Below are 25,409 nucleotides of genomic sequence, written 5' to 3' on the forward strand. Positions count from 1 at the left end.
TATGAAGATGAATGCTAAATATTATGAAGGTGAATGCTAAATGTAATTATGAGCCACAGAATGTTATGAAAAACTCTGAGTTCTTGTGGAGACTTTCTGGTTTTCACCTAATAGGAAGTGTATGACACATCTACATGTAGCAGTCAAATATGTTTAAAGTTGTTCATTCACTTCCCAACTTGCATTAAATTCTATTTAAATAGAATTAAAATTTAAATTGTGCCAAAGTTCTAATGAATATGGTACGCCCAAGGACTCTGCGACATAGAATCTGGTACAGTATGTGATGGACCTCCTTTCTATTATCATTGCTGCATACAGTGTAAAAAAATTAACTAGCTTTGCTGGGCTTGCATCATTATTCACAGACTGAAGTTTGTAGACTAACATTTTTTTAGACTCAGCATTCTTCAAACCTATGCTTAAAGTATATAAATTCAATTGAAAATGAATTTATCTCCATCACAAACACTTTATTCCATTTTCAGAAGAAAGATTGCCTAGCAATACCTACTTACATTGATGTCTTTAAGGATTTGTTCATTTAAAATTACTGGACTAGAGTTTAGGAGAGGGAAGAAAAAATCGGAATGAAGTGAATTTTACAAGTAAATGTAATAGCTTTATTTAGTATAAATTACTTCGCTCAAGTAGGATAACATGCTTGTCATCTGATGAAATCTGTAGCAGAGACAATAAGGAAGGTCTACTTTGGTCCATGATGGCTGTAAACTTTAGCCTTAAGTCTGGCTGAAGCAGATAGCTGAAGCCTTGATAAAGAGTTTTATATTCAGCAACCAGGTAAAGTGAAGAAATTACTAGGGCAAATTCCTTCTCCTTTGTGCTAATTTGTAGACAGCTGAGATAACTGTGATCTCTGAGAAGGAACTGAACTATTTAAAGTAGCCTCAGGGTTTCTTTAGTTTATGGCCTTGTATTTACTATTTTAATGTCAGGCATTTACCTGATTACCCACTAAAGGGCTAATCTAATAACTGTAAGGTACTGAAACAGGATAGAAACCCATTTTGGTTCCTCTTTTCTTTAATACAGTGATGGATTTAGGATAACCTGATTGGACCTGAGTGCAGAGGTACATTAATGATGACAATGCTAACAGCAAGATACATGTGCAACACCCATAGAACTGCTTTCCGCTTACATGGAGTCAGACATGGTTAAAGTTCAGGCTCTAAATCAACAGTGAATTCAGAGCAGAGACAGAGCTGCTTAAGGATATGTCTGCTGCAATGTAAAAATTATACTGTCTTCAGTTGTATCAGTGTTCTAAAGTAGAGCAGAAGATACATTTGCTTGTTTGGGTTTTTTTCCTTTTTCCGTTTACTTGTCAGTGTCTGTCTGGTGGTTTTGTCATCATTTTTCTGTTGAAGTATTATGAAAAATGTGCATTTCTCTAAAAACTTTCACCCAAGCTTTGAAGTACTTAATTAGCACCAATTAAGTATTTATAATCAAATGGATGGAAATAAAATGCCACAACAAGCAGCAAAACACTTTATTTGGCATTTCAGCTGATGGTTGAGTTTAGAACTGAGTTTCTGAGAGTTGATCTTCCGAGTAGGAAAAGCAGGAATATGATATTCAAGTTGATAAATGAAGAAGGTAGAAATTTCTAGTTCAGAAAAAGTATGAAAAGAAAAAGGCATACAAGAAATGAAAAGGTTTTAACTCAGTACTATTTAATTTTGTATGATATTTGTTAAGTCTTGAGTGGGCATAGTAACATCATGGAAGGTGTTTTGGTTTTCATATGTTTGGGTGGATTTTTTTCTTTTCAGTATTGAAACCCAGGATTTGTCTCTGTTATAGAAAGTTACTATAAAGTAACTTCCCTAAAAGTAATTTTGACGTGATTATTACATTTCAAATATTTTTTTGTTTTTTCTAATTAACAGTTACCAATATAAAGTAGAGGGAAAGGCCACTTCTGGAAAAGGAGGCAGACGTTTCCTTCTCCAAATCAAATAGGTTTTAGGTTTTTTATGGTGACTACTAGCAAGCAGCTGTTAAGCGCTTTAGCAATATGCTCTTTTTATTTTGAGGATTACTTGCTGCAGGGTGACCTAATACAGAAGCATAGAGTTTTGAAAGTGCATATTTAGAGTATGGTGTCCTTTTGAAACTCACTTTTGATTATTAATAAGAAAGACAATACTGGCGATGACCACAAGATATTAATTAACATCCTCTTAATAGGTTCTTTCCATGCACAGCTAAATTCAGTTGTGCCCATTGCTTGTTACATTAACTGTATTATCATCCTCTGCTCGCTCTGTCCATCTTGTCTAGAATGTTTTATACTTAAAGTCTGTACATTACTTGGAGCTGAAATTAGGTGCTTATATTTGTGACAGTGCCTATTGCAAAGGGACCTTGTATTTTGACTGTAGTGTCTAACTGGTACCCTGCTACAAATACTAAGCTAGGCCTGAAATTACATTGATAAGTAGGATAGGAAAGAAAGAATAATAAGTGGAGAGGTCAGGCTTTCAGAAAGTAATTTTTTTCTTTGCTGCAATCAAATAACTGTGTGCAATTTTATGTATAGGTGAGATACTCCTAGACACTATTTGATCCCCTGCTTTTTTCCACCCGTTTGCCCTAGCCCCCCAAATAAAAAAAAAAAAGCCTGATAATGGTTTGATTTGATTTTATAGCTGATTTGATAATGTCATTGGATACAGGGTGATGCTTGCTTCAAAATTCCATTGCTGTAAAGGGAGTGCTCTGGTTTTGAAAGGGAACATACTGAGATGAGAAAAGTTTGAAATCTCTATGTGGCCTTCTTGTCCCTTCTGATTAGCTTTGCATCACTTGGATAGAAAGAAAATAAACACTTGTGGCCTCCATAATCTGAGGAAACATGCAGATTGGGTTAAAAGTTGTCAAAGCTATGTTTGGCACCGAGTCTTACAGTCTTCAGCACAGCGATTAGAGAATAACTGGAGCATGGTCTACATCAGCAAGCCCTCCAGACAGTGGACTTGAAGCTTGCTTGGGACACCATATTGGGTCTGAACCAAGAAGAAGAGCTAGTTGGAACTAAATGATCTTTAAGGCCTCTTCCAACTCAACCCCATTCTATGATTCTTTTGCCAAACTGTGGATGGTGTTCTTATTGCGAGTACCATGCTCCTTGTCAGTAACTTGTGTCCTGTCCCTGTTTCTGCATATGCCTTCTGTTATTTAGTGAGGTAATAGTGAGAAGTCAGCCCAGCTGTGAAGAGGAATTAGTGGGTAAAGAAGACTGACACACAGCTGTCTTGATGATTATCCAGGTCACAGTTAGAAATTTGTGTTGTTGATACTCCAGTTGTCTGTAAATAAATGACTGCTATAAACCTAAGGGAAGACAGAGGTCTCCCTACTTTTTTTGCCGTCTTCTCCTTACTTTGTAATCCCTCCAATACATCAGACATTTACAAAGAAGCAAGTTACTCTCCTTTTAGACAGTAGACCCTCTGTCTTGTCTTTCTGATCTCTTCTGTGTTCACTGGAAGTTTGCATGTGCCATACTCTAGAGGAAGAATTAAAATCTATGTGCCAACTTCATAACCTTAATTAGCATTTAAATTACACTTTGTAACTCTGCTTTTGCTGTTTCACCACACTGATGTGTTGCAACATTTTTTAACATTTCCAAACAGTTTTCCAAAGGAAAAGTATTGGGTAATACCTTTAGGAAAAGGAAATGTGCGTTTTGCAGAATTACAAAAGTTCTAATAACACTTATTTTCAGAGATCCCTACTGTGAAAGTACCAGTATTTTATACAAAGCACAACTTTGTATAGAGCCTTAGATTTATGATAGAAGTGGAAACACATTTAAACACTACAGTTGTTTCAGTGCTTCATGAAGCTGTGCATAACTTTGCATGAATTGGCATCCTGTTTCAACCCTAGCTCCACAGTGTGTAAGGAATGGGCAAAGCAGTCTGAGTGCTACACAGAGAGGTAGCATTATTTGGTGACCTCAAATAATATGAGACAGAAGAGTGGAGAGACTGATAGTAAGGCTGAACGACAAGGAAGGGCTAATGGTTTGGACACACTTCCTATTTTTGCATGAGTTTACATGGCAGAAGCCTGCCCAGAACCCATAGGCAGTGGTGGCAGTCAGGTGCTGTGGGAAGTACTTGCTCACTGGCTATTTTACACACTTCTCACAGCAGTCTGAGTGTCAAAAGATGGGAGCTATAAATCTTTTTCTTAACAGCTGTTGTTGTTCAGTATCTATCTTCTCTAGTTAAATTTTCATTATTGCTATTTCTGTAGCAGTGCGTTAGGATTTAGTACAGCACTCCCACAGCCTGCCCAGCACAGACATGGATCAAACTGGAAGGTTTTAAAGAAGATCTCAATTTCCTGAGTAAAAAAAAATAATTAAAAAATACCTATTTTTTTAACCATATGTCAACTTTTCTTTTTTTTTTTTTTTTTAAATTTTATTTTTTCTGTAGCTATTTCTGTGGAATTTATATGTCAAGGTATCTGATTTTTTGCAGATAGAGAGTAAGTTCTAGGTAAACCTTCCTTTTCTAAACCTATCTTATTAGTATGAAATAATCACTTTGGTATTTTTCATTTTATTCCTTTGATTTTTACAATAGGTTTGGTAAAATTATGTATGCTTGAACTTGGTTATTTAACTTATCTAATTTGGGCTCAGATAGTGAGGCAAAACCAGTGCAATTTTGAAATGTCAGGGAGGATGTGTGCAGCTTGTGGAGTTGATAGGTGTGAAAAAGCAGTCTTAAAAGACATTACTTGCTTTGAAAATCTGTGACTTGACTTGGCAATAGCAATGAATCTGCTGTAAGGAAAGGGGCAGATTTTTTTTTCCTCTTGGATTGCCAAATAGTTTGAATTGCACTTACAGATTATCTCAAGCTTGAAGGGACCCATAATGATCATTTAGTCCCACTCCCTGCTCCATGCAGGACTGCCTAAAACTAACCCATGTGATTAAGAGCATCATTGACACTCCTTGAACTCTGACAGGCTTGGTGGTGTGACCACTTTCCTGGGGAGCCTGTGCCGGTGACCAACCACCCTCTCCTAATAGCCAATTGGAACTTTCCCTGACCAGCTGCAGAGTCATTCACAACTGTTGCTTTTACCCTACTTCTGCAGTTCTTATCTAAATAGGAATGTTCTTTTAAACCGATGTGAGGTTGGGATACGTGCAGGCCTTCATAGCCTGTATTTTAGAACAGCTGCTGCTCTGTGTAGGCTTGTTTTGATCTGCAATTAGAGGCTGTTTAGGAATGTCCATACAAGGTGAACTTTCATGTTTCTTAAACTTTCTGCGAAGTTGTGCTCTTTAGAGAGTTGAAGAATTACTTGGTAGCAGCTCTTCTCTGAGCTGTTTCTAAATGATATTTACTCAAATCTATGTTTACACTTTTAAACAAGTAATTGGATTTTCAAAAGTGCCAGGCAGGTGCCAATCTTTTATGGCTCCAATGCCTGCACAGGGCAGTGAATATTTTATGCCAACTAGTGATTGCAGCATTTTGCCTGATTTATTTTCACATCTCCCCTTTAAGCTTGACATCATTCGGCTCAATTTCATAAGATGGTATTAGCAGAAGACTAAATAACGAAACTTGAGTTGTATGCCAAGGAATAAAAATATTCTTGCTGATTTCTCATAACAGTAATCTGCAAAGTTTAATAAAAAATATACTTCCCAGAATTAATATGTGGGTAATGCAGTTTTGCTGAAGGTATTTATGTGTGTGTAACTCTGAGAATTATGCAAGAGAGTTTAAAACCAAAAGGATAGACTCCTCTTCAGAAACAAAAGAAGACAAAACACAAATCTACATGTTCCCTGACTCCTAGCTGATTTTGGGGAGGCAGAATAGATATATAGGAAGCTGAGAAGTTACCTGCTACAGTATTATGTTTGTGGGTTTTATATGCTAACCTGTCACTTTCTTGGGTACAAAATGAAGCCTCACATTAGTCTTTTTACAGTATTATTTTTAAATTTTTTCCCCAAACAAGATGAAAAAAGGATAAGTTTGATAAGTCAAGAAAATATTGCCATGTAGAGTATTAGTATAATAGGAAAGGAAGCACAAATATCATATTTAAATCCAGGCGGAAAAATATTTTAGTATTGAAACCCCAAATATAGTATCTGTTTCTGAAATATTGGACTACTCATGTATAAAGCAGTGATTTCTTTTCAGTTGTTTTCAGCGATCTGAAACAAGTGATAAACACTGAAATAGAAAAAACTGCCACAAGAGATCTTCTCTAAAGCTGGAAGTATCTGTCATTCAAGTCTTGACACAGAGAGCCGAAGATGAAATTCTAAACTGATTAGCTCATTAGAAAAATGAAATGGTGGGACCCTAATACTTGTGTGTGATGTCCCCATGCTTTATGTAGACAAATACACTTTTGTTAGCATATTTGAAGCATCATGAGTTCTGTTTAGGTTAAAAGAGATGCCTGGTATGCCTTGGTATTTCTGATTAATATATTCTGAGTTTGCTTTAACTTCTTTGCAAGTAAGCAGACTGTCATAACTATGTTAACTCTTGCCACTTGTTTTGTATTACAAGAAGTGTCATGGTTGAACCTGAAATGTCATCTCTATCTTTATCTATCTGTTAGCATTCTCAAGACTAATCCATAGATAAAACATACAAATAGGCAACTTGTAACTATAGTGTTAAGTGGTGATCTACATTCTTTATGCTAGGCTCAGTTCTGTATGCCAGTACCTAGCATTCATGTAAAGTCAATGAGCATCTGGTTGGGTAGGAGTGCAGAACTGGGGTTTTCCAGTCCAGAAGTAACCATCAAACGTCTTTATATTTAAGCACTAGTCTTTTCAGAAAAATAACACTGAATGAATACATAATGAAATTATGGTGACCTATGGGATTACCTTACAATCAGTGCATGCCCTAAAATACTGCTTTGTAACATCTGTTTTATACTAAATGTTCGTGTTCAAGTGAGCCTTGTTAGCTATTTGATGGTGACAGACAAAAACATTTATAAACCTGTTATAATAAATGCCTTTTTAGTCTAAGAAAATGTGTGGTATGGCATTTATAAAATGGGAGGAAAAAGTCTGTGTGAGGCTAAAGAAGTCTTTGCTGCTGCCTTGTGTTAAAAATTCCTTTCTGTGCCGTGGGCTTGGATTTATTACTCTCAGTAATTGCACTAAAGTCAGTGAGGCTGATCACAGTAGCAAATTAACAAATGTGGGGGACTACATTTTTCTTTTACCATCAGAATCACAATGAAGCTGCAAATAAATGTAGTCACCTGCATTTTAACAAAGAATTAACCCTATTGTCACTTGCTATAAGTAAGAGGAATGTAGAGGTTTCTGTGGTGATGCCTATGCTGTGTTTTTGTAATGTATTTGATGCAACTATAAAGTTGCCAATATTAGAAATTTTGGTGTTCATTATTTGCTGTCATCACTGCCCTGTTGCTTGGCCACACAGAGCAGCTCCTGAAGCAGTGAGAACAGGCTTCTGCAGAAAAGAAATCAAATGGTTAGAGACTGGCAACAGAGAGGAAGTCCTGTGACACTCGGCAAGCAAAAGCACCTGCAGAAGTGTCAGAGATGCTTCAATTTTGGAGCTCTCACAGGTTTGAGCAGGTGTTTTAATTCCTTGCTGGTGGACTGAGCAGAAGAGTTAGCTCAAGGGATCAAAAAATGTATTGCTTTTACACCATGTGCTCCGTTTATTGTGTTTCTAGTATTGCTATCCTGTAGCTGCAGGCTGCAAGAAAAGATGGCTCTCGTGTGTCAGCCGCTTGTGCACTATCCAAGTGACCATGATCAATAGATGCCTTAAATATATTCAAAAGAGGGTCTGAAATTATATTGTCTTGTACTATGTAACATTTGACAGATTGTTAAGGCATTTTCTGAAAAGGATATCATTTTGTCATTAAACTGAGGTTAATTTCGTTTCATTAATGCACCTCAACTGAACAGTCACAAATGTTCAGTAAGAGGTTATAACAAACAAGGGATAAAGAGTTGTTTCCTAACTACACAGGCCAGTGCTGACACCTTGTGGCTTCGTTATTGAATAATTTCATAGTTTCATGTGGTTATTTCGGGCATAAATCATGATTAACTTGCTGTTGCCAGTGTTGTCTTCTTCGCTTCACAGCTACCTCAGTACCCAGTATTTTACTATCATGTGTAAGACAGCTTGTAACTTCGGGCTGTGTTAACTGCACAAAATATGAATAAGAACTAGGAGTGTCTGTTTTTTCTTGAAGGGGACTTGGAAAGTTTCAGTTCAGTGCACAAAATCATGAATCCTAATGCAGCAGCAGCAGACAGAAGTTACAAGCTTCTCTCTTACTAGCTAATACCTCATTTTATATTTTCCTTTCCATAGAAGAACACTGAAGACTACCATTACTTACCATATGTGTACTTTTAGGCACATGCATGTTTTCTGCAGTGACACAAAAGCATTCCTTTCCTGCCCTCTTCGCTATTGAAGCATTACGAATAGCAAAAATACATCCAAAAGGACTGAGGATTTCTGGAAGTATAGGACCCTGGGGTATACTTCTTATCTACGGCCATAAAACATTTAAACCATGATTTATCAGTGCAATATACCCCTAGATGGGCATCTAATCCACAGTCACATAATGCTTCAAAGCTTGAATAAAACCAGCTGTTAAGGATGCAGTTGTTTGAAATCTGTTGTGGAAATAAGTTTTCAGAGCTTGAGGTGTGCCTTGTGAAGACCATGCATTGTCCCTCAACAGTCACCTCAGAACTTGTTTTCTGATGTTTATGGTCATGTCCTGTTCTTAAGTGTTCATGTTGTGGTCGTACATGAGTTAGAAATCTTTATTTCATTGCATTGTGGATTTGGTTTTGTTTGTTTGTTTGTTTTATTATTTTATTTCTGATATGTTTAGTTATTTATAATGAAGAGTAAAAGAATTGAAAAGGAAAGGTTTTCTACAGCAGGGACCAAATCCTTAGCTTATGTAAATCAATATCACTTAAGTCAAAGAGGTGCCATTAATTTCTGTTCCTGAAGAACATGACTGCCAGAGTCTGTTAAGAAAAATGCAAGGAATAAGGGCGTGCTTTGAAGGTTTGATTTGCTGCCATCTGTTTATTTAACTTCCCCCCGTGTAAATCTTAATTGACACTTACTAATTGAACTTTAATGCAGTAAATGTATTATAATGAGCCATTAGAGTCTCTTTGGCATGCTTCCTCCATAAGGTTCAGGTAGTGATGTGCCCTTGTTACCTATTTCAGCACCCTGCCAGGAGGCAGATCTATCTGATCAAAGAGCAGTGAGTGGCAGCATCATTTTAAGGTGCAATAAAAGCTTCTCATACAGACAACTGCTTGTAATGCCTCATCACCACCAGGATCAAACGAGGTACTTGTAGGTCTATAAATACCTTCATTGCAAGAAAGGAAAGTACCCTGTCAAACCTACACGAGACCTGTTCAGAAGAGGAAAATAAGGAGTTGCAGGAGCCAAGAGTGACCTTTATAAGCATGAATGTGTGCGTAACAGACAGGAAAGGTTTTGCAGCACCAACAAGTTGGGACTGTGCACAAAAACTCTAGGAAACTGGATGGGTAGGATGCAGTGTGGGTTACAGGAAGCATGTAGAGAAATCTCTACCTTTCCTCCTTGGGATGATGATAGGGATAGGTCTCTGCTATAGTCTGTTGTCTTTGTATTGTTCTGCCTTTAAAATCTGGTTTATGAACAGTTGTGTTTCCACTTTACAAGTTAAAAAGAATTCGGTTCAGGGGAATCTCAACTTTTAGACATCCGCATTGCACAAGAAATGCTCCACCAAAGTCCTGCTGGTCAGAAATCTACCATGAAGTCACATAACGCTAAATTTCAAACTTGCATGTAAATCCTAAAACGGAAAATAAAGAAAAAAATCCCCTACCTCTGCATTTTTTACATGTTTATTGGTATGCAACCTCTGTAGTAAGTTGTAGAGGCTATGCTGCCCCTCTTTCGGAAGAGGAAGAACCCTCTTGTGGTTTTATGGTGGCATTACAATAGCTTTAGTACTCGCTGAAGGGTTGTATTCGGCTGTGGAAAGAAAACTGTTTCAGCAGCGTACTGCCAGCTGGTTCAAATGTTGTGGATTCCAGCTCTCAAAACTTGCTCAGTCCAAGCCTATTTATTATAGAGGCATCTGGATCATCTGTAAAATGTTAGCTGTCACCCTCAGGCGTGGATGGCAGATGCAAGAAATCAGTCCTCACTAGATTGATTGTGGAAAACATTTCATGCAACATAGTGTTAGAAGTGTCAGGTCTAAAAACCCATAGAAAATTACTTCCTCAGTAGGCCTAATTTCCAGTAAAAGCGCAGATGCTTCCTTGTTCCTTCCTTCCTTGTTAAATAACTTGATGCCAGAACACGTTCAGACAAGACAAAATTCTGCAGCCGGTTTAACCAGTGTTGCTCTCCTCCGTACAATGACACTGCAATTTCAGAGCGTTTTCTGCCTTCAGAAACTACAGTAGGGACGAGAGAGCAGCGACAAGGCTCCGCTGCTGGGATGGGGGCGAGGACATGAAGCAAGCTGCTGGGCTCTCAACCTCCAGCAGCCTTCTTGAGGAGAAGCAAGGGCAGCAGTGGGGAGCCTCAGCCCGAGCTCGGCAGCAACTGAAGCCGGAGGGGTCGGATAAAGGACCCCCGGGACACCCCGTACCGCTGGTGTGGGGAGCGGAACTACATTTCCCAGCACTCTTCCCCACCGGCACCTCCCCTTCCCCGCCGGGCTGGGCCTACGCCCGCACCCGGAGCCGCGGGGCGGCACTACAGCGCCCGGGAGCCCCGGCCACCCTTCCGCGCCCTCGCCTGTGGCGGCGGCGGTGGTGGTAGTAGGTCCGCTTCGCCCGCTGTCAGCGGCAGCCGAGCCCGGCGCGGCGCGGCGGGGGGGCGCCATGGCTGACAGCGGAAAGCCCTCGGAGGCTCCGGCCGTGGCCCCTCCGGGCTCGCCGGCGCAGGAGCGGCGGCCGGGTGGCTCCCCCAGCGTGGGTACCGCCGGGGCGGAGGGAGCGGCGGCCATGCCGCGGCTGCCGTTGGGCAGCCCAGGCGGGGCGGCGGGGATGTCGCTGCCAAGGCTGGAGAAGCCGATCAAACAGGCCTTCTACAACACCGGGGCGCTGCTGTTCGCGGGGCTGTGCTGCGGAGCCGCCGTCCTGGTCTACTTTATCCTGGAGGCCTTCCTGCGGCCGCTGCTCTGGGCTGTGCTCTGCGGCACCTTCCTGCACCCCTTCAAGAGCTCGTTGACGGCGCTGGGCCGCCGCTGGCTCGGCCGCCTGCAGCGCTCCCGCACGCCCGTCCTGCTGGCCGCCCTCCTCCTCCCCATCTGCTTCGCCAACTACGGCGTGGAGGCGCTGGGTGAGCAGGTGCTGCGGCGGCGGCGGCTCCTGCTGCTCCTGGGCGCCGGGGGGCCGCTGCTCTACGGACTCTACTGCCTGGGCAGCTCCCTGGGCGTGCAGGTGCTGCTGGCCCAGGCCGGCCGCCTCATCTGCCAGGGGCTGGACTACTTCAGCAGCCAGTGGGTGAGTGCCCGCCTCGGCGGGAACGGGCGCCGCGGGTGGCCGAACTCCTGTGGGGGGTACGCGGGGCTGCGGGCTCCAGCTTCCCCCGCACTGCCTCGGCGTTTCACCGGGGGGGGGGGGGGGGGGAATGTGGCTTTGGGCTACCCCGGGGGGCGGCCGCCATCTCACTTGTTGCACGGCGGCAGGGGGCTGGCGGGGCGGGGAAGGAGGAGCGGACACGCTCCCTCTGTTGATATTTACTATTGGTAGTTTAGCCATGCTCCAGGTTTGAATTACCTCTGGCTTAGCAGCGTCTCAAGCGAGGTCTTGCGCAAACATCGGCTCTTGTGGAGCTGTAAAGTGTGCATGAAGTGCTGTAAACTAGCAGCTGAGCTCCCCAGGTGACTTCGGGCGAAAGCTTACAAATGTTACTTACACTAATAAAGAGACTGGAGACTGCTTTTCCTTATGTTGTCTTCAATGTATAGAGACTAAGTAAAACTTCTGGCATAACTAATTTTCATTTTGTTAGTGGTAATTGAAAATGCAAAAAGGTACTAGAGATGTGAAGTGAATGCATGTATGAAAACACAGAAGATCAGTAAGTTATACTTTTATTAAATCTGATGTGCAGTTGACATTCTTAGATTGCTTGGTGCCAAAGACTCATTTTTTAAGCTGTTCTAGTTTTTTAAACAAAACAGCACCGCTCCCCTCTTAGTGGGGAAATTACATTCTCAGTTGGTTTAATGGGGATATATGTGGAGATAAAACTGAAGAACTACTTAAAACTGATCGTACATGGGCAAGAAACCAAAACCACCACCGCCAAAACTCTAATAAGCTTGTCCAGGCTTCTGATTTTGTATACTAGTTTTATCTCTTTGGTGGAGCTGGCGAATGCTGATATCTCAAACACAACTTTGGAGGTGTATACCAGGAACAAAAAAGTAATAGTTCTTCTGAATGTACTGACCAAGGATGTTGTGCGCTATTTCTAGCTTGAATAGGGTAGACTGGAGAATGTGTTTGTCTCTTAAAAGTAAACATTGGAAGAAGTGATTTTGTTGGCTTTCTAGTCTAAAGTGTTGTTAAATACTGAAAAATGTCGGGGCAGATCTGTTTCTGGTCTGCTCTGTCTCAGAAGTATAATAAAGACTGAGTAGATAGAGACATACTGTATTTTTATAAAGAGGCACTGAGTGGGGAAAGAATCTAAGCATTGGCTTGGTACTGATGGGAAGTCGAGATTTCTTGCCGCACAATTTATTTGATCAGCTTAAGACTTCTCCTTGCATTGGCTTACCCGTTTTCTTTTTAACAAGTTGGCAGTCTTGCTACACTAGCTGACTTGGCTAAGTCCAGTCCTTTATTCAGAATTCGTTACACTGTGTAAGTAGAAGGGGGGTAAAGGAAGCTGCACTGATTTGACCTCATAACTATGGTTGTAATGCACTGCTGGATGTCTGTGCATGCTCAGTGCAGTTTTGTTTAGCGGTGTCTGACGCTTGTTTTGCACCAGTGTTTCTGATACAGCACTTGTGTTCACTGAAGTTCTGTAGGGTTTTAGCTGGGCAAAAGACACTAAGCTCCCAGAACTCTTTTGACTTGTGTTCCTTGGCAAGATGTTTGGCTTTGTGTCAGAATAACTGACCATGGGCTTCCATAAGAAAACCAGTTGCTGTAGCTTTCTAAGCAAACTGCCTGTGCCTCTTTCTGGGGCCCTATATGAGAAACAAACGGTAGGCATTCCTTTGTAAATACGCTCAACTCCGCATGGCATCATCTATAATGCTTTACAGTGTTTTCCTATTCCAGTTTTCCAAATTTTGCTGTGAAGTTGATTTGTGCTTTCTCAGATATGTAGCAGGATAACTTAATTTTATTCATGTTTTTGAGGAGCCTTGAGCTAGATCAGTTAATAGTATCTAACTTCAGTTATGCATTTTAAAGCTGTTTAATTGCCACGTTATATTGCAAGACTCTGTTTGCATGTGTAAGTTCTGCCTGCTAGCTGCACAGGAGTTGTGCTTATTACAAGTCAGCTTGCTCCATTGTACTGTTCTTCTCTGGGACCTGACTCTTACAGGTTCCTTCTGTATGTTATCTTGCAGGAAGATTACAACTGGTTTTGTTTGTAGATATTCTATTTGATAAGCAACTGGAATGGTGATTACATTTCTTGCACAGTTTCTTTTAGCAGCCCACTAAGCCAGTCTAGATTTTTGTATTTTGAAATATTTTGCTATGGAAAAAATTTAATTAACATAAGTAAATTTTCCCATTAGACAGCAAGAAATACTTTCTTGCCAAGAACATGGCAGGTATATAAATAATTCATTAAAAGCATAAAAGAGATGAACAAGCATGGTGTGTTTCAAGTGTGAGACTAGTATCTGATTAGCATAGTACATTTGTTTATGGTAATTTTCATCTTGTGAACTATGAATATCTGTGCCCCAGCAACTGAACCTGCCTCAGGCTGCAGAGGTGTATGGTGCATTTATTTTTATTTGGAACTTTGCCTCACCTAGATGGTGCTGCTGCTTACAGAGAGGAAGAACATGCATGGTTGTCTTCTCTGTTTTTGGTTCCCTCTGCTGTACTAGAGAAGTGAGGAATTTGAGTGAGAACAATGATGGCTTTTTGGGACATCAATTTGGTGTTCTCTAAAGGTAACTAAAGGTATTTTTTGGTGTCTACTTAGCCATGATAAAGAGACAGAAATTCTCTTCTGACCCAGAAATGTTCTCCAAATGCAGCAATTGCATATGATGATGACATAGGAAGCCGAATCTTGGCACCAGTATGTTAGAGAGCTTTCCTGTCTTCAAATCTGGGAAAGCCATTCCTGGAGTTGGTGAGTGAAGATTTGGAAATGGTTATGTTCCTGTCAATGGTTCTTAAGTAACATCTGCAATTTCGGAATTAGGAATCCTAGATACCTCCATGATAGGACCTTGTGATAGATGATGGCAAAACACTGCATTTGAGGGATAAGTCCAAGATCTTAGGCTAGTCTACAAGCATCTCGTTCCCACGGTCTCCTTTTCCTTCATGCTTTACAGTTCCTGCGTCATCTTTGAAGAAACTTGCGCAACAGACGTAGGAGCTGGTTTTATATTCCAGATGAGTTCTTTGCTCTGACTCCAGACTTCTCTATGAGTTATTTGCAGAAGTGTATCAGAAAGGACATGCACTCTACATGAACTTCAGTGGTGTATAATAGGGAAGGGGAATGTTCTTCTGTACTTTTTTTTCTTGGACAAGAGTTTGTCCTATAGCAGATTGAATATACCCTTATATGTGTCATCAGTTTCAGCATGGTTAGCATACGTGCTGAAGATTAATCTTGGATTGCCTTGTTGTCCTAGTTTTAGACATATAGAAATATGCTTGTATCCAGCACTGTATCAAAGGTATGGGAAATTCTTTCTTTTCAACATGAGTTCAGACTACTTTAGCCTGACATTTTACACTTGCAGCAATACACAGGAAATGCCAGCTTTTGGTTGTGTTTTTTATTTTTTTTTTGTTCAGCAGGGTTCACATGGTCATATTTATTTAGAAAATGGGTAGTTTGTAGATCCTGACAGATGAAATTGATTATACAGCTGCTCTACATTGATTCTGAAGTTCATGTTAGTAAATTAAATCTGATATAATTGTCAGAATTCTCTAGACTTAACTTGCTTACAGGATTATCAGTTGCTCTCAGGTGGCCAGACTTTCTTGCTTGGTTTTGCCACAAGTTACTGGTCGGGGTCAGAACTGTGTGTGTGCCAGAGTGTATTTATATCTCTGTAGTAGGTACAACTCATGTTGTTCCACTGGTTAGCATGTAGTTAGAAGACCTGATCGGTCCTTTCCTCATTGCAATGTTGGGCAAATTTGGAAACACCATTTGCTGTGACCACTACATTGGAATATTGTCAAAGTAGGTATTTCCTGGTTTAGCCACTCAGCTGTTTGCTCCCTGCCAGGGAAGCTCTCAAAGACATCCACGAGGGAAACTTCCATTTGTGGTGGCACTACATGTCAGCAGTCCCTGAAGTAACTTGAAGACTGACATTCTGAAACAGGCTTCTTGGCAAATATTTTGGGTCACAGGCTCCAAGAAGCTTGGATTCCACAGTCCTATTCACTGTACAAGGTTCACCTGATAGGGCAGTTTCTCTTTTAGCAAAGGAAAAGGTTAAGTTTGATTATAAAGTGGGAATAACTATAAATGAACAAAACACAGTTACGATTTTTGAGGTTCATATAATTTCTCTTTTTTTGAGGTTTCTTTATTTTTTTTCCCTTTCTTCTTAGAGTAGGCTTGCAGGTTTCTAAAACTTGCCCAGCATAACCCCCAAAAGCCAAACAAAACCAAAAACAACACCCCACCCCCAACCTCTACCACCTAAATAAGCCCGTAAGTATTCTCTCTGCTGTTTATAATAATCCTTTCATTATTTGGTATCATGGCTTATAAATCTCACAGACAGGTACTGACTGTAAACACATCTTGCCAAAACCACAGGCTTTGGTTTGTTTTCACAACTTGGTAGTGATCAACGCCGTAGGCACCGAATGTAGCCTATTTAAAAACATGATGGGGAGGGGCAGGGAAAGTCTGAGATGTTGGTAGTGTTTTCTTTTCCACCTTTGTTTTTCCCTTCCACACCCACCCTAATTTTTGGCAGATCCTGCTGTGAGGTACCTTTCTTGAAAAGGCTTAGGAGCTTGTTTAGGTTCACATGCAAGAACTGCAGCTCCAGGCACTAGGCTGACTGCTAGCCTTGAGGTGAATGAAACAGGATGCTACATAATGTTACTTACTTTTTGTATTTATATGTGTTATTTGAATGCAGTGATATTTCTTTTCCTACCACTTCTGAAATGAGCGGCTGTTAGGGAACTGTCCAGCAAAATTTTAGCTGTGGTCTGTATAATAAAGCAAGAAGGTGAAGAAGCTGTGTATGTTGAGGAGCCTTTTCTTCTGAAAGTCACCATGAAGCATGTCAGAGGAGTGGTACTCTGTATGCAGGGAGAAAACTTGATGTTCTCTGAAAAAACTTCTTTTCACAAGTGAATCTTGAAAAGTTTGATTTCTGAATAGCATTTTTATTAACTGAGTTTCTCAAATAACTTGTTTTAAGACAGGAAGAGTGAACTAAAGGAGGGTAATCTTCAACATCCATAGCTGCAGTCTGGATATCTGAGGTTTAATGGATTTCCTTAACTTCACAGCACAGGAAGTGTTGCAGGACACATTGAAAATACTTTTAACCTGTGTGTGACAGTATTGATTTTGATGGTCAGTTCTCCCCTGCCCCAGGATTCTATTTACAAGTTTGTACTGTTGTCCCTTCAAAAGAAGGGAGGCTTACTAAACACTAGATTTTTGTTTCACGTTATTTAGCAGTCTATGTTAATTCCAAGCATATTGATAAGTGCCACTGCTGGGGATTCTAGAAGAAACAGCTAGGTACTGTTCTAGCCGTTTGGACTTAGTAGAAGGAATAACCCAGTCTGTCAGGTTTATGCTTACTTGTATTCACTTAGGAAAGATATCAGGATGTCATTTACCTGCCGGGGTAAATGATGGCTGCCTTAATGAAGGCAAGAGGGGGTTCAGTTTACTCTGAGATGAGCAGTAGTATTACAGGTGTGCTCAGTTGGTTTGTTGTTTTTTTGTGTGTGTGGTTTTGTTTGTTTTGGTTAGGTTTTGGGTTTTGTGGTTTTGTTTTGTTTTTTTTTTTTTGTGTGGATTTTTGGTTTGTATTTGTGTCTGTTTGACCAAGACTGTCTCCATGCTAACTGAAGGGCAGTTACACTTTCATTGTTCTGCCAAACTCTGCATATTGTGGGACTTTTTTCCTCTTGTGCACTTAGGAATATACAGTAAAACCATGTGGAATTAATTCCAGTTTGGAAAACTGGAATCAGAGTGACATTTTCATAATTCCTCACCTGCCTCCTTATTATCTTCTTTTACTGCTTAGAAAACCACTTTCAAATTAACAAATATGTAAAGAAAACACTGTGGCGATCATGATGGCAAACACAGGTTGGCTTTTAAGTGATACATTTGATGCCTTGTGTCCCTTTTCAAACAAAACTAAAAAGCCTCAAACAAACAAAAACTCCAAACAAAACCAAAACCACCTTTTCTGTGTGATTTCCAAGTTGAAGAGAGCAGCCTGGGAAAAAAACACCACAATAGCAAAGGGAGAGGGTAGATCGACAACTAGAAAATGAAAGAGTTGAAATGCACCATTTGGTAGATCCTGACTTGTTAAAAGCTGTAAACTTTTGGAAGGCTGGCAGGGCTTATATCAAAAGAAGTAGCTGTTGGTTATTCTGCTCAGTCTTCACTGTTGTGTATAAAATGGGGTGGTTTACATGGTAGGAAATGTGTTTATTGCTGGATGTGCAGTTCTAGGGAGGCTGAGTTTTTCTGAGAGCTTTACTATTGGTGAGGAGCTCTTCTTACGTACTCCACTCCAGGCATATGCTTCAGTTGCCCTGTTGTTGATGCCTGTCTTATCTCTGTGAGCCTGTTCAGCTATAACTGAATTAGATTATAAGTAAAGTACCATGGGATTTTTTTCTGGATAGTTTTTTGTCAGTTTAAGGAGCTTCTCCTTGCTGGGGACCGTTGAAGCTGCTGTGCAGAAGAGGTGGGACTGCCTGACTGGCAGTGGGAGAGAATGAACTACTACTCTTAGAAGCAGTGACCTATTAAATGAGTTCATTTATAAAACCTCTCCCTTAGAGATCAGCTTGCTGATAGGAAATAAAGGGTGTGAACTGTGCAAATAAGGAATTTTGCTCTTCAGTATAAGTCAATATAAATGTCACTACGACTTCAATAGTAAGAAAGAGTTCATTCTAAAAAAAAAAAAAATAATTATGCCAAAGCCAAAAGAATGTTTTAGATTTTCTGTTTATTTCAATTTTTAACTGGCACTGGAAACAGACTTTCAGTAACATTGGTGGTACTGTCATGCTGATAAATTCTGGACTTTCCAACCCTGAAATGTAAAAGGAAAAACACTGAAGCAGACGCTTTTGAGCTTAACGTAAAAGCTGCATCTTTCTATGCTGTAATTTTGCCTCCAGTTGGTAAGGTAAAGAAAACTGAAATCTAGATACATCTAAATCTGGCCACTGTAACTCAAAAGAGGATACTGAAATCCATGAAGTTGCACTGCACTCTTAACAGCTATTTATTAAGGTCAGTTTTAAATTATATGTCTAAAGGGAAACCAACATTTTCAATTTGTGAGGCTTACTACAAAATGCAAAGGAGATGTGAGAAATGAGCTCTTTGCTGTCTGTTCAGACAAGATAAGTAAGGCAAGGAAGAAGGAGGAAAGTACAGGATTAAACCATCCTAAAATTGCACTGTATGGGATTTGTGCATGTCTGTAAGTGTGATTAGCTTGTTTATTTTAAAATTAGTTATTTCTCTCCATTCAGCAGAAATAAATACTTTTATTTGGGTAATTTGCTAAGCTTTTAGAAATGGGAATTGATGAGTTGTTGTAACTTACAACACAAAAAAAATATTGAATACCTAAACCCTGAAATGCTAGCTATTAATTTGGTTACATGCACGGTTGAAAGCAGTGCAAAAAGTTTTGCTTTGTTGGCTGGCAAACATACGTTTATGCCCTGTTAGCCTCCTACTTTTGGCATATTTCGAATCAGAAAGTTTAATTTATTGAGTTTGTAATTTACCATTAAATTCAAAAGCAAAAGAGTGAAATTGGCTTGATGCTGGGACATTTATCATAAAGAAGATGCTGTGTGGCAAGTAGGATGGCATCTTCATGCTGAGTTATCCCTTGCAGTTACAGTTGTGTTGTAATATGCCTTGTGAGCGAATGAGTTACAAACCTATGCTGTTCAAGAAGTGCTGACGTGCCTTTCAGATAATGTTTTGCTTATCCATGTTTTGCTTATCCGTTGATGACTTAATATCGAGGGGTTTTAATATCTAAGGGTCTTAATATCTAAGGGCTGTGTTAGAGATTTGTCTTGAGTCCACATATGGCCATAAGCAAGCTCTGTTGATGCAAAACTGGAGGTAAATAGCAGTGAAAAATTGGACTGATCAGCTTTGATAAGAAAGATTAGTATGAAAAGGGTATCTAGGCATTTGTTACCATTTCTTAGGCATTTTTTAAATTGCCTTGTGTGTATGAGCATTCCCTCTGAAGCTGACAGGGCCCATCAGTGCTTCTCTGCTGAATTCAGTACAGTTAAGATTTTTTTCTACGCCAAATAGGTACATGGGAATAGACACAAAACCTGCTTTTCACAGGGACTGTTGCTTCTTCAGCCTGGGTCATACAGCGCAGAGTAAAGAGGTGAAAGCCCTTTTGGTGTGTCCTGTCCAATGCCTCATTCTGTGTCTCTGCCGGTGTACTCTTTCTTGTTACAGTGACATCTGATTCAGTAAATGTTTGTGATAGAAGTTATGTTTAAAGTTCATTGGGTTTTATGGGTTTGTAAGTGTAAATTTGAAGGTGCCTGTAACTGCTTATGGATAGGGAATGTTTGTTGAATTTGGGCCAGGAATATATTTATTGATTTATTAATATTTTTATTTTAAAGATGCAGCACAGTTAACAGGTCTTCATACCTCTTTTATTTCACATCTTCTACTGAGTAGCGGCTTTTAACCTCCTGTTGCCTCTTCTGGTTTCTGCTCTTTTTTCAGCATTTTCAAGCTCAAATTCTTCATCTCAGTATTCTTAATTAGAATTCTGTGTTATGGTTTATCTGAGGAGCAGGATTGTAGAAAGCAGTTAGAAGCCGCAAAACCAAAATGACCACATCTTCCTCTTTGTATGTTGTCACAGACATTTTTCTGTCTCTGTAATGGTTTTAGGTAAATATTTGATAAAATTGTATGTCACAAGATATTTAAAGGCATGACTGTTTTGTGGTCCAGCACTGCTGAGGAACATCATTTTTTGTTGTGCATCCTAATGGCTATCTTTCATTTCCCCCCCCACTGCCCTTTTTGTCTCTTTGGGCTGGAACACAGGAGCTGACAAGCTGCTCTGTGCTGAGTAAGTGCTGCCTTGCTGGCGCTGTCTCCCTGTGGCCCCACTGGTGGCTCTATTTTGTTTAGGTTCTCACCTTTTGGTAACAGTTCCAGAGTACTTGCTTGGTCTCAGGTGCAGAAACATCTTCCTTTAGGGTTTGTGTCCAGCAAAGCGTGTACAGTCCTGTTTCACATGAGAACCATACCGGAGGTATATATAGCCTGTCCTTAGACTTTGGGCAGACTTAATGTTTCTCTTACATGGAGCAAAACCTCCTGTTTCAGAATTGACAGTTGTGAAATGTGGGCTTCTTAAAGAATTAGAACCCAACTTCAGTTTTCTTGATACGATGGCTTGGGGTGCATGCATATACACATGGACCAAAATATAGTTCTGTTGTACTCATGCGTGTATCCATACCTGTGTGTATCGTTCTCTTAAAGATATGGACCTTGGTGGTTGGTTACCTGCTGATGGTTTCATTCAAGTGGAATATAAGCACTGAACGTTACTTAAAAGCAGTCTCTGTCCCTGTCTGGATTATGCTGCTCTTTCACTTAGGTGAGTAACAAGAAGTTATTACCCTAATATGTCCACTGGGATTCTTTTATCTTGCAGACAAAGCTACTTCCTTGCTCTTCATAATGGGCTCTTAGCTGAGCTGTTTTCTGCAGCTGGGATCTGCAGGCTGTTTTCTCTGCTCAGTAATTCTGGCTGCATGTGTCCAGCAGGGAGTGTTGGAGCAGGAAATGGGAAAGCATGAAGAAAGCAGCATGTGTCTTCCACTGCTCCTGCCCATTTTGTACTTCTCATGGCTTTCCCTTATTTGGCTCATAGACCTTGTACTTACTAGCAGTAAAGAAGGGCTAGGGTCACATGTGGGTGGATTTAGACTTTCCCTTGTGGTGATTTTTAGTGTTATTATTTTTTGAGAGCCTTCCATTAATTGAGACTGAAGCTGTAAAATATATTTATTAGTAGTAACAGAAGAAAAAAAAGTTTCTATCAGTAGTTAACAAGCATACAGTGTGATATCAACAGTCAAATAAATTTGCCAGTAATCTATATGATCTGCTAATACAAATAGAAGGCTATAGTTAGTAATATTAAGTATTTAATACGGAATTGTCAGATTATATTATCATATCAGTTTATGATGGAAGTATGATGCAAATAATAGAAGAACATCATGATAAAAGGTTTCACAGTATACTTCATGATTAACTTTGCTTTAGCAGCAGGTTTCAAGGGTTGTTCTGACCATGTGGCAACATGAGGTTTTAAGCTGCACATACTGGTTTTGCATTTGCTTACATTTTGGCAGTTGTGTATTTGCTGGAAGTACTAGCTGGAAAGCCAAAACTCAAGAAGTCACTGCTTGATGCTATTATGTGGAGATTTAACATAAATGTAGATTGTTGGAGGTGGGAATTTGATTTGCCTCTGATATCTGACATAGAATCATAGAATCATGATGAATCTTAAGATCATCTAGTTCCACCCCCCCGCCGTGTTTAAATGCTTTTATTTTATGCGTATTTTCATGTAATTTTGCATGTGGATTTTAAAATTGTTCTCTAGATCAGCATGGTTTAAAGTCACTGAAGTTAGGAATGGTAACATCTTGGTGTATTAATTGAGAAACTTGTTCACCTGTGTTTTCTAGTCTTCCTTTCTGTGAATGTAAAAAAACTAGCTTGCTTTATGACAGTTTCTGTCCAGATTGTTCTTGATGTGATTGATGTGGTGCCTCTCTTGGTTTTGCTAAATGTAGAGTTTATTAACAGCATAATTTTTCTTTAAAAAAGCCAACCAAAAACCTAAATAAAACCCAACCCTGTGTCTTTCAGCTTCTGTGGCAGGTTCCTGGAGAATTCCTGTGTTTCTGGTTATAGTTTTTCTGATGACTGTAGGCATGTTGTATGAACAACAGAATGGAAAGGAGTCCTCTGGTAAGAAATGAGACACTGTTTCTTTTATTGTTGGAGGCAAAAGTTTTGTAAAGTCAAGTAAAAAATTCTGGACTATAAGTTCAATATCATACTGATTGCGAGAATTGATGGTAAGAGTTGTAGTGCATTTCTCATGCTGAAATGAAGCTTTTGACTCTGCAGAAATTTGTTGCAATGGACGGATGTTTCTTTTCCATAACAAAGTAAGGACTCTCATTGTCAAGCCCAGTAGCTTAAGTTTACATAATCCTGTATGTAGTTTCAAGCATCAAGCAAGCCCAGGGAATTTGAAATCAGAAATGAGCAATATGGGTTTAGTAGCTTCCGTAAGATTGAGTATGAGAGAAACTGAGACAACTGTATCCAGCAAGTTTCTTGTATCCAGTCATTTGTTTTTAAAATACCACATTTTTAATATTATGATTTGTGTTTAGACTTTGAGAAAAAACATATTCTGCCTGTTGTGAGTCAGTTTTACATAAAAACAAATGTCAGGTGTTCCTTTTGAGTACTACTTGTGTGATTATTTTGGGAAGCTTCCTGTCTTGCTGTTTTAGTTTTCTTGAAAATCATCATAATCTTGTTTAGTAAAAGTGATGATCTGGTACAGAGATTTTTAGATTAATCAGACTGCCAGCAACTGTGAGTGACTTGGCTAGTAGTAGTCTATTATCAAGGAAAATGCTAAGTAAACAATGGGTTTTGTTGTTTTTGGCTCCTGGTATATTGTAATAGTGAGTAACACTCTTTCCTGTTTGATTATATTGACTGTGTATCATATATGTTAAAAACTGACAGTGTTTATGCATATAATTCTGTTGCTTGACAGTTTCAGTGGATTCATTTTGAGACTTAAGTTTTTCTTTTTTTGCGTACATGTGTGTATTTTACAGGGGCAGAACTTCCTGGTCAGATGATTTCCATTGCTGCTTCAACAATTGCCATGGCTATTTCAATGACAGAAGACATGTCTGGTAGTGAACATTCCTCAAAACCCTCAGGTGACTGAATACTCTGTAAGAAACATTTGAATTTGCTCTAAAGGCATGAAATTGGAGGGAATTAAGAACAAATTTCAAACTAGTCCCTATCCTCTTCATCCTGTCCAAAACAGCACACGTATACTTACCTTGTGAAACAGGTTTATCTGTTTTTAAAATGTTGAGATGACAATAATAGAAAAGCTGTCTTGCAAATGATAGTTTACATGGCTGTCTGTACATTTAGAAGGCTTGATTAGAAGGATTTTTTTATGTTTCATTGTTTTGGTTTGAGATTTGCTGGTCATTGGTTCGTTTTTTGTTTTGTTGTTTTTTTTTTCTTGTTAGAATGAGAGTATCTTTTTTTTTTGTTGTTAGTGTTTTTATTTTTCCTAGTCTTTTTTTTTTTATTTGTTGGTAGTTAAAAGATATAACTTGACTTCTGGACTGGGTACAGACAGACTGGAATGATTTTTGTGTACATCACAGTGACAAAGCTCCTCTTTGTTCAGCTACGGCATGATCAAAGTCTTTTCCTGTAGTGAGTTTACTTGACACCGTAGCTTGAATCACAATACTTTCACTTGCAGTAACACAACTAGAAGTCTGTAAGAGATGGCTGGAAAGAGTTACAAAAAAATTGTTTTGGTGGCCATCACTGGATTTGTATGCTACCATCATTTTTCTGGGTAGGCCTTTGATGGAATTCTACACTAGAGAAATAAACTATTATGGAGATCTCTGGAAATTGAAAGATTTCATCTGTTCGCCGCAAGTAGACAAACCAGGTCATTAAACTTGACGGAATGTGAACTTACAAAAATTAATTTTTAAATATAAAAAAGGCAGCTTTAGACAACTTATTCTTTTCTTATCTTCTGCATTTTAACGTATCAATATAAAAATTTTGACTATCATCAAAGCAAATATAAAACCCTATGGATGTATGTCCTGAAATGTGAGAGCGGAGCATCATGGTGACAGTTCTCTTACATCACTGACTCTAATTTTGGAAATGAGATTATTATTTTAGCTGGATTTTTGAGCATTCGGTCAAGCAGCACTCTTCCACAAATGTGCTGTTAGTGGTTGTGTTCTTGTTTGTTGCCCCCTTTTTTGTCTTTTTAACTTGTCAGTTATTTTTTTTTCCTTCATTTTATTTTGTCCAGTTTTCATGTTCTAACTTTTATTGGCCAAAAGAAAACTGCACTGGTTTTACAAAGGTGTCTTTTGTAGTGAAAGTGGTTTTGACTTATTTTCTTGAGACTGTCAAATGGATGGCTTTTTTGTCTTGCAAATTGTGTTGTTTTCTTTCACAGCGGGAAAAGAACAAATATGGAGTTTCTTGCTTACTCCAACCAGTAGTTCAAATGATTTTCCAACAATCTGTTAGGAATTAGCATTCTATTCTGTGATACGTGTGGAGTATCCTTTTGGTCATCTTCGGTTTGGAATGGTGTGAATGGTAATGGAACATTATTCTTATATAGAAAAGATTTTACCTGCCAGGTTAAGAAGCTACAGCACTTGGTTTTCCTTTGCGGTGATTTTTGGCTGTTTTTTTTCTTTCTCTAAAAAATCCACTTTTAATCTTGAAATTAGAGAAAGATGTGGTTATTTGTGAAAGGTGTACTTTCATCCTGGTGTTCTGAAGGACTTTTTAATTAATAATGATAAAATCACTGTTTCATCTAACTCTGAAGATTTTATTCTTATACCTTCTCCACAGGGATGCAGACACTTGCCTCCCTGTTTATGCTGTTGTTCCTTCTCCTTTTAATTAAAAAAAGAGGAGGAGAATAATTCCGAATGCTATGCCAGCAAGAATTTGACTTGATAGAGAACATACTAT

The 25,409-nt window shown here is 39.4% G+C and overlaps 1 protein-coding gene across 4 annotated transcripts in view; it reads left to right on the forward strand.

Annotated features, from left to right (window-relative positions):
- Positions 1-10,925: 10,925 nt before the first annotated feature.
- Positions 10,926-25,409, forward strand: part of TMEM245 (transmembrane protein 245) — a 75,273-nt gene continuing 60,789 nt past the window's right edge. For all 4 annotated transcript variants that reach the window (XM_057423014.1, XM_057423016.1, XM_057423015.1 and 1 more), the window contains exons 1-4: positions 10,926-11,599; positions 21,069-21,186; positions 22,476-22,577; positions 23,471-23,578. In XM_057423014.1, the coding sequence (XP_057278997.1) occupies positions 10,976-11,599; positions 21,069-21,186; positions 22,476-22,577; positions 23,471-23,578 (952 nt within the window). In that variant the 5' untranslated portion in view covers positions 10,926-10,975. The remainder of the gene's footprint in view (positions 11,600-21,068; positions 21,187-22,475; positions 22,578-23,470; positions 23,579-25,409) is intronic.

This window comes from Pezoporus wallicus, unplaced genomic scaffold, assembly GCF_028554395.1.
Source record: "Pezoporus wallicus isolate ANWC-B61680 ecotype Strahan unplaced genomic scaffold, APGP_CSIRO_Pwel_v1 contig_749, whole genome shotgun sequence".
NCBI lineage: Eukaryota > Metazoa > Chordata > Aves > Psittaciformes > Psittacidae > Pezoporus > Pezoporus wallicus.